The 9920-nt window shown below is 39.0% G+C and overlaps 1 protein-coding gene across 1 annotated transcript in view; it reads right to left on the bottom strand.

The window, feature by feature from the left end:
* Positions 1-2247: 2247 nt before the first annotated feature.
* Positions 2248-9920, bottom strand: part of LOC130854914 (ferritin light chain-like) — a 139000-nt gene continuing 131327 nt past the window's right edge. Inside the window, exon 4 of the mRNA XM_057737770.1 lies at positions 2248-2907. Coding sequence (XP_057593753.1) covers positions 2248-2907 — 660 coding nt within the window. The remainder of the gene's footprint in view (positions 2908-9920) is intronic.

Genomic DNA, 9920 nt, shown 5'->3' with positions numbered 1-9920 from the left:
GCCAGAAATTTTACATTGCTCCAGTTTTCAATTTAGGCTAGATTTTCATTTCTCTCTTCCTGATATAGTTTTTAAAAATTTTATTGAAGTATAGTTAATTTGCAATGTTGTGTTAATTTCTTCTTTACAGTAAAGTGACTCATTTATACATCTATATATATTCATTTTCATATTCTTTTCCATTATGGTTTGTCACAGGATATTGAATATAGTTCCCTGTGCTCTACAGTAGGACTTTGTTGTTTATCCATCCTATATATAATAGTTTGCCTCTGCTAACCCCAAACTCCCAATCCTTCCCCCCCACCCCACCCCTGCCCTTGGCAACCATGAGTCTGTTCTCTATATCTGTACATTTCCCTCTTCCTTCAAAAGTTATAATAATATATAGTTGGCCCTCTGTATCTGCAGTTTTCTGCATCTTCAGATTCAACTAACCATGGATCAAAAGTGGTTTTAGTCTGTGGATGGGAGACCTGCGGATAGGGAGGGCAAGCTCTATTCATTGTACTACCAATGGACTTGAGCACCTGTGGATGTTGGTATCCACAGAGGCACCTGGAATCAATTACCCTCAGATACTGAGGGACAACTATACTTCCTGGTGGAAGGTTTTTCACTGATCACAACTCTTTCCATAATTATGAGTATAGATTAATATTAAAGTAATTTTTATTTCCTATGATATGTCTCTATTTTATTAAAATTTAAAATTTAGTTCCCATTACACTTATTATTAGTGCACAGTTGATCAAAACAACACATGTGCTCCATATTTTCACCAATATAATTAAACATACAAAGTAAAATTTTATTGCAAATGCATCCCTTATTGGGACAGTGCTGCTTGGTTTCAGTGAATTTTATGTATCCAAGAGTTGCTAGAAAGACACAAGATTTAGCAGTAATTATATTCCTATTTTGTGTTTTATAAGATGTAAATCCTGAGAAGATTTTTCACACAAATAAGTAGATGAGAATAGGAGTTTTATTATAGAAAGTCACCCACAGTGAAATTCTTTTAACACAACTGAATGATGATTTCTGAAGAAAGGAAGCTGATTTAATCCCTTTTAAAAAAAATTGCAGTAAAATATACATAAAATTCAACCTTTTAATTTCTTTTAAGTGTATTTATTGGGATTAAGCACATTCATATTGTTGTACAACCATTACCACCAACCATCTCCAGAACTTCTTCATCTTCCAAAACTGAAACTCTGAATTCATTAAACACTGACTCCCATTCCTCTCTCCCCAGGCCCTGGATGATACCATTCTACTTTCTGTCTCTGTGAATTTGACTACTCTAGATATCTAATATAAGTGGATATTTGTTCTCTTGTGACTGGCTTATTTCACTTAGTATAATGTCTTCGAGAATAATGTCATCTGTGTTGTAGCATGTATCAGAATTTATTTCCTTTTTAAGGCTGAGCAATATACTGTATGTATATGCCACATTTTGTTTATCCATTCATCTGTTGATGGACATGGGTTGTTTCCGCTTTAAAAAAAAATTTTTTTATTGGAGTATAATTGCTTCACGATGTTGTGTTAGTTTCTGCAGTACAGTGAAGTGAATCAGTGGTATGTATACATATATCCCCTTCCGCAGAGACCTCCCTCCCCCACTCTTTTGATTATTGAGAATAACGGAATCTCTAATAAGTAATGGATGGTTATAATATCCAGTTGCAACCTTCTGCTTCTTACTTGGTACACACCTAAATGAGTTTTCCTTTAGTCTTTCGTGGGTAAATTACAAAGTAGCAAGCAAGTATAATTCCTCTGACCAAAAAAGCAAGTTTTTTTTTTTTATACATTTTTATAAAAATTTTTCTACTTCCATTTCCTTCCCTTGTTGAATGTTTGTAAATTATCTGTGGGGAATAAAATTAAATGGTCATGCTTTTGAGCTGCCAGAGTATAGAAATACCAGTGACAGTTGCAAGTCCAAGACTTTCCAAAGGAAGGAAGGATTTCACATGGCTGAGAAATCTGGCCAGCAATGCTTGCTTTTCCAAGTGTCTCCAATGTATTCCAAGCGTAATACATTACTTACTATACACTCCACTCTTTTTTTTTTTTTTTGGCTGCGAAAAGCTTTACGGTTTCCATTTGGTTCAAAGCTTGAGAGGGGGCTCCAGGGTGGTTAAAAAGCTGCCTAGTGACTGCAGGGAGGGGCTTCAGGCAGAAGCCCTGACACAGAGGGTCTCCTCAAAGGCCACTGGGCTCTGGAGGCTCCTAGTCAGGATGCAGGGTGAGCCTTTTAATGAGAGACTCACCCAGCCGTGCCTGGGGACCAGCCAGCCTGCGGAGGTTGATCAGGTGGTCGCCCATCTTCTTGATGAATTTCACCTGCTCATCCAGGAGGCGGCTCTCCAGGAAGCCACCGAGGTGGGGGTCTGCGTGGGCAGAACCCATGGCATGCAGGTCCACGAAGGCCTGGTTCAGGTTCTCCATGAGAGTGGCGGCCTCCGTAGCATCCTGGGTTTTACCCGACTCATCTTGAGATGGCTTCTGCACGTCCTGGAAGAGGGTGTGGCCGCCGTGCTGGTTTTGCATTTTCAAGAGATGCTCCGTGCCTTCGCACTTCTCCTCGGCCAATTCGCGGAAAAAGTGGCCCATGCTCTCCAGTGCCACATCATCGTGGTGGAAATAGAAGTCCAGAGTGAGGTAGGTGTAGGCAGCCCACAGATGCATGTTGGCCAGGCGGTAGACGATGGCCTCCGCCTGGCTGGGATAATTCTGACGAATCTGGGAGCTCAAAATAAGGTGTTGACTGGTCTCGATGACCAAGGATAGCTGAGTGGCTGATTCCAAAGGATGCGACTGTAAAAAAGGTTGGATGGTGGTCAGAGGCTGGAACAAGGGACGTCCCTGGGGGTCCGTTCCATTCAGACACTGTTGAAGCAAGAGACAGAGCTGAGGGACCTCCAACCTACCTACACCCCACTCTTGAGGAATGTGCTGGCCTCCTCTGCTGCAGTGAATGAATCATATCCATCTTTGTATTAGTTTTCTATTGCTGCATAACAAATTGCTACAAATTTAAAAGCTTAAAACAGCACACACTTGTGAGCACAGTTCTGTGGCTCAGAAGTCTGAGTGGGTTCAACTACATCCTATGTATAAGATCTCACAAGGCTGAAATCAGAGTGTCAGCTGGGCCGTGTTCTTATCTGGAGGCTCTGGGAAATCATCTGCTTCCAAACTCATTCATGTTGTTGGCAGAATCTGGTTCCTCGAGGCTGTAGATCAGATGTTCCTCATTTCCTTGCTGGCTGTCAACAAGGGGTTTCTCTCTGCTTCTAAAGGCTGCTTGTGTTCCTTCTTATGAGGCCATTTCTGTCTTTAATCCAGCAGTGGCACACTGAATTCTTCCTGTGCTTTAAATTTCTCTGACTTACCCTTGTGCTTTTGGTTGGAGAAAGCTCTCTGATTTTAAGGGCTTGTGATTAGTTCAAGCCTGCCTAGATTATCTACCTTTCTTAAGATTATGCCAAAGAACATAATATAATCCAGGAATGAAACATCATCATAGTAACAGGTTCTGGAGATTAGAACAGAAAAGTTCTGCCTACCATAGTCTACCTTCTTACCTTCTCCCTAAATTCATACTCTTCCCAAGTGTAAAATACATCCATCTGTAAAAGCCCATCTGTAAAAAACCCACAGCAAACACTATACTAAATGGTGAAAGTCTGGAGCTTTCCTTCCTAAAGTCAGAAACAAAATAGGCACATCTGTGCTTACCACTTCTACTCAACATTGTACTGAGTGGTCTAGAGAGAACAATTAGGCAAGAAGAAGAAATGAAATGTATTCCTTGGAAAGGAAGATGTAAAGCTATCTTTATTTGAAGATATCATGATTTTTTGTATGCAGACCTACTTCCTAAAGGATCCTAAAACTGTTAGAAATAATAAATGAGTTTAGGAAGGTCTCAGGATACAAGATCAATATGCAAAATTTTATTGTATTTCTGTACTCCAGCAATGAAACAATTCAACAATGAAATTAAGGAAACAATTTCATTTACAATAGCATCAAAAAGAATAAAATACTTAGGGATAAATTTAACATAAGGTGTAAAACTTGTACTCTAAAAATTATAAAACATTGCTGGAGCAAACTAAAGAAACCTAACAAATGGAAAGACATTCTATGTTCATGGATTGGAAAATGCAGTGTTAAGATGGCGATACTCTTAAAACTGACCTACAGATTCAGTGCAACCTCGGTCAAAATCTCAGCCAGCTTCTTTAATTTTTATTTTTATTTCCCCAGAAATTGGCAAGCTGGGAATTCCCTGGCGTTCCAGTGGTTAGGACTCTGTGCTCTCATTGCCAAGGGCCCGGTTTCTTTCTTTAAAAAAAAAAACAAAAAACTTTTATTCAGATATAATTGACATACAATAAACTTTATATATTTAAAGGGTACAATTTTATATATAAATATTTTTTATTAGTAATGTATATATTGCAATCCCAATCTCCCAATTCATCCCACCCTAACCCCAAGGGCCCAGTTTCAATCCCTGGTCAGGGAACTAAAATCCTGCAGGCCCTGCAGCGCAGCTGGAAAAAAAATAAAAGGGAGAGAGAGAGAGAAATTGACAAGCTGATCCTAAAATTCATTTGGAAATGCAAAGGACCCAGAATAGCCAAAATAATCTTGAAAAAGAAGAACAAAATTGGAGAACTCACTCATACTTCTTCATTTCAAAACTTACCCTACCGCCACAGTAATCAAGACTGTGTGGTACTGGCATAAAGATAGACATACAGGTCATTGGAATACAGTTGAAAGTCCATAGGTAGATCTTTACCTTTATTGTAAGAGATTTTCAGCAAAGGTACCAGGACAATTCAAAATGGGGAAGCAATAGTATTTTCAGCAAATGGTGCTGGGACAGCTGGATATCCACATGCAGAAGAAGGAAGTTAGAGTGTTACTTCATACACAAAAATTATAAACAAAATAGATCATAGACCCAAATATAAGAGGTAATGCTATAAAACTCTAAGAAGAAAACATAGGAGTAAGTCTTCATGACCTTAGGAAGTCAGTGGTTTCTTAGATATGACACCAAAAGCATAAGCAACAAAGGAAAAATCAGACACATTGGAATGCATCAAAATGAAAAACCTTTGTGTTTCAAAGGACAACGTTAAGAAATTGAAACGACAGGGGCTTCCTAGGTGGCGCAGTGGTTAAGAATCCGCCTGCCAATGCAGAGGTCACGGATTCGATCCCAGCTCCAGGAAGATCCCACATGCCGCGGAGCAACTAAGCCCGTGTGCCCCCAAAAAAAAAAAGAAAAGAAATTGAAACGACAGCCCAGAGGATGGGAGAAAATATTTGCAAAACATATATCTGATAAGACACTTGTATCCAGAATATATAATGAACTCCTACAACTCAACAATAAAAAGACAAATAACCCAATTTAAAAATGAAAAAAAGATTTGAATAGACATTTCTCTAAAGCACGTGAAATTAGTCATTCGGGAAATATTCATCAAAACCATGAGCTAACACTCCATACCTATAGAATGGCTGCAATTATAAAGATGGGTAATGATAAGTGTTGATAAGATGTGAGAGCAGGCAAGTATATAGAGACAGCAAGCAGGTTAAGGGTTGTCTGTGGCTGTAGTGGGGGGAAATAGGAGTGACTGCTAATGGGTATGGGATTTTGGGGGGCTGATGAAAACATTTTGTAATTAGATAATGGTGGTAGTTGCATAAGTTTGTGAATATACTAAAAACCGTTGAGTAAGTACACTTTAAAAGTGTGAGCTTTACAGAATGTGAATTATATCTCAACAAAGTTATTAAGGTAAAAAGAAAATCTAAGCTGGCATCAAGATGTAAGTGATTGGGGTGGATGAGGGAAGTAGAATAACAGGTTAATAGACTATTGATTTCAGTGTTAGTTATGGCAATGGGGAAAAAAATGCAAGAACCATAACCACAGGGAGACTTAAAGGATGTAGCAATTCCAACGGCAAGAGGCGTGAGAAAGGAAAGAATCAATAGGCTTTGTTCCCGTGTAACTCAGAAAATGGTTAGGCCATGGAGAAGCGAATGACAAGAGATGGGGGCAAAATGATATTGGGTCTGGAGATCTGAGTGGAACGTGAAAGAGTGAGAGAGATGGTCAAAAGCCACGGAGCGCCCCTTCTTAAATTAACGGCTAACATTTATATAGAACTTGCTGCATGACAGATATCATTCTAAGTACTTAACACATGTTAATTCAATTGAACTCTTGCAGCAACTAGAGACTACAAATATATCCATTTTACAGATGAAGAAACTGAGGCACTGAAAAGTTAAATAATTGCTCAAGGTAGAATATGAACATATGCTCTGAACTTCTGTGCTTCTATACAGCCTTTCTAGAGTTTAATGAACAGATAGTAGACATTTTATAAATAATATTCATCTCCTCAATTCACAATTATTCTTCACTGGCTCATTGTTTACAAACAACAGACAAATTGTAGAGTAATTTAGTCTTAATTTATGTGACTTGGTTTTGGAATCTATCTGGGAATAAAACCAGCCACGTTGATGGCAAATCAACTTGGTGTCACTGGAGTTTGGTGCTTCAGGCAGATGTAAAAGGCAATTTTAGGGGGATTCCTTTATCAGCCAAGGGTAGGACTGATGTCTACTCACATCCCCTCTGACACACTGCCATCCTCTGTGAAAGGAATTCTGCTCTGTTAGTCTCCCTCTGGCTGCTATAACATATGTAGAGGATTGTCCTTCTGGAGAGCTTGAGATTTTACTTCCGCTAGGCGTTATTAGTTTTGCTTCTATCTTTCTGGCATGATTCCTAAAATTTAATTTGCAGGAGTAATTGTTTCTCTAAAAATAATGACTCGCTGTATTCCCCTGATATTTAAAATGGCTTACCTCTATCACTCACTATAAGATAATTATATTTCCTTTATTTTGTTTTTCAAAAGGAAGTTACACTGTCTGGTGTTTTCCTATGAATGAGGGGTTTGGGGAAGGGCAGTCACGCACAGCCTGCTGACCCTCGCAGGGATGCGTAAGCGTGAGCCCCAGGCCTGGAATGGTTCCTTACCTGGAGTCCTCATCGTCTGTGCTGAACATACCACCTGGCTTATGAATCTCTTTTCCTGTTGAGGGTTTGATGTGTGATTCTTTGTTCTGCTTCAAGTGTTGTGCATATGACACCTGGACAGCCCCACTGCTTTGTTTGTTCCTGGTGGGGAGAGAAGGGGTCCTTTGCCTGCATCATAGGAGGGGTGTGTGCAGACCTGTGTCAGCTGTGGGGCAAGATGCACTGATGCTCACTGTTGAGACTGATCGTGCTCTGTCTGTTCTCTGAGTGAGGTGTTGTTCCATCCAGTGTCCAATCTAATACCTGCAAATCCTGCAGTGGGTTGACAGCCTGGGGCCACTGTTCCTGGTAGTGGGATCCTCAGCGCAGTGAGACTCCTTCCCTGGAGGTAGTAACAGGTGTCACTTGCTCAACAAGGGCCAAAACTGTATCTGAAGAAGCAGGAGACCAAATGTTAAACCTATTGGGCTAATGTCAAGCCTTCAAAAGCTAAAAATCAAAATCTAATAGTATTATTTTTTAAATATAGATAATCAAAAAGAAAAACCATTTGTCATCCCATCACTGAAGCACAATCAGTGATAAAGTTTTGGGGCTTATCTTGCTAGTTTTTTTCTTCCTTTTTAAATATACACTTTAAAAAGTGTTAGATTTACAGGAGAGTTTCCAGGAGAGTACAATATAGAGGTTTCTATATACCCTGTACCCAGTTTCTCTATTATTAACATCGTTTATTAGTATGGCATATTTGTTAAAATTAATAAACCAATATTAATTTATTGTTATTAACTAAGTAATGTACTTTATTCAGATTTCCTTAGTTTTTACCCAGTATCCTTTCTCTGTTTCAGGATCCCATCCATGATACCATGTTCAGTCATCCTGTCTCCTTAGGTCTTTCTTGGCTGTGAGAGTTCAGTCATCCTGTCTCCTTAGGTCTTTCTTGGCTCTGAGAGTTTCTCACGTTTTAGTTCAGTCATCCTGTCTCCTTAGGTCTTTCTTGGCTATGAGAGTTTCTCACATTTTCCTTGTTTTGGATGACTTTGACAGTTTTGAGGAGTACTGATCAGGCATTTTGTAGAATATCCCTTAACGAGGATTTGTATGATGTTTTCTCATGATTAGACTGTGATTATGAGTTGACAAAAGGAAGACCATGGAGGTAAAATGCCTTCTGATCCCATCATATCAAGAATGCAAACTGTGCACATGACTTATCACCATTAATGTTGACCTTGACCACCTGGGTGAAGTGGTTGTCAGGTTTCTCCGCTGTAAGGTGACTCTTTTCTCTCTCTCTCCCCATCCTGTCCTCTTTGGAAGGAAGTCACTATGCATAGCCCAGACTTATAGAGTAGGAAGTTATGCTCCACATCCTTGAGGACGGAGAGTCTATATGGATTATTTGGTATTCTTCTACATGAGAGATTTGTTTCCTCTTCATCTATCTATTCCTCTATCTTTATTTATTTATCTACCATTGTGACCATATGAATACACTTTGAGTATGTGAATATACATATGAATATACTTTTTTGTACTTTGGGTTATAATCCAGTTCTGCTTTATTTATTTTCTTGCACAAATTTTTCCAGCTTTTGCTATTGGGAGCTCTTTCAGTTGGCCCTGGTGTCCTTGCCTTTTGACATACCCCCCTAGTTGTAAGTGGTTTTGTTTGAGTACTTCCTTACTTTGTGGTACTACAAGATGGTGTAGGCTCACCTTCATGGCCTCGGTCCTAGTCAGCCATTTCTCCAAGGAACCCTGGTCCTTTTATTAGAGCATGGTATTAGGAAGCAAGATCTGGGTGTTAGGTGTGCTCATTGTTACTGGGGTGTCATTGCTTTTAGGCCCTTTCAGCTGACAGAGCAAGGGCATAGTGGTTCAGTTCTAGCATACATATACAGCAGAATTAGAATTAACTGGTATTCATATGGGAACCAACTTTATTAACTAGACCACAGTATTTATATGCAGTTTCTTTTGCCTTTAGTCTTATTGTTTTCACTCATTTCTAAAGTTACTTAATCAACACCTCTCCTCCGACTCTTTTCAGTGAAGTTTTTTCACACATTTGTAATACAGATTCTTTTGTCACATTCTGCATTCCGCGCTAGGATCCCCAAGATCTCCTAAGTGATTTTTAAAAAAATTTCCATCAGTTGAGGTTCATTCTTTGTGCTATAAAGGTCAATGGGTTTTGACAAGGGTATTATATATCCACCATTATAATTATACATAGACTAGTTCCCCTGCCCTAAAAATCCTCTGCATTTCACCTATCAGCCCTCTTACCAGCCCCCCAGATCTCTGCCAACATCTGCTCTTTTTAGAATTGGTTTGTCTTTTTCAGAATGTTATAATTGGAATCGTATAGTATGTAGCCTTTTCAGACTTACTTTTTCACTTAACAAAATGCATTTAAGGTACATTCATGTATGTTTTATTATGCCTTGATAGCTCATTTCATTTTATCACTGAACAATATTCCACATTTTTGTAACTGGATAATTATACCAAAATTTGTTTATCCATTTATTGAAGGACAAGTTGATTGCTTTCGATTTTCACTGTAAAGCTGCTGTAAACATTCACATGCAGGTTTTTGTGTGGATATAAGTTTTCAAATCTTTTGAATATGCACCCAGGAATGCAATTCTTAGGCTTGTAAGAAACTGCCTAACTCTTCCAAATGGCTATACCATTTTGCATTCTCACCAGGAATTAATGAGAGTTCTTGCTGTTTCACATCCTCAGCAGCGATTGGGATGGTTAGTTTTTTGGATTTTAGCCACTATAACAGCTGTGTAGG

Source organism: Hippopotamus amphibius, chromosome 6 (assembly GCF_030028045.1).
Source record: "Hippopotamus amphibius kiboko isolate mHipAmp2 chromosome 6, mHipAmp2.hap2, whole genome shotgun sequence".
Taxonomy (NCBI): Eukaryota; Metazoa; Chordata; class Mammalia; order Artiodactyla; family Hippopotamidae; genus Hippopotamus; species Hippopotamus amphibius.
The sequence above is the reverse complement of the archived record's forward strand: the minus strand, read 5'-3'. Positions and strand labels throughout refer to the sequence as shown.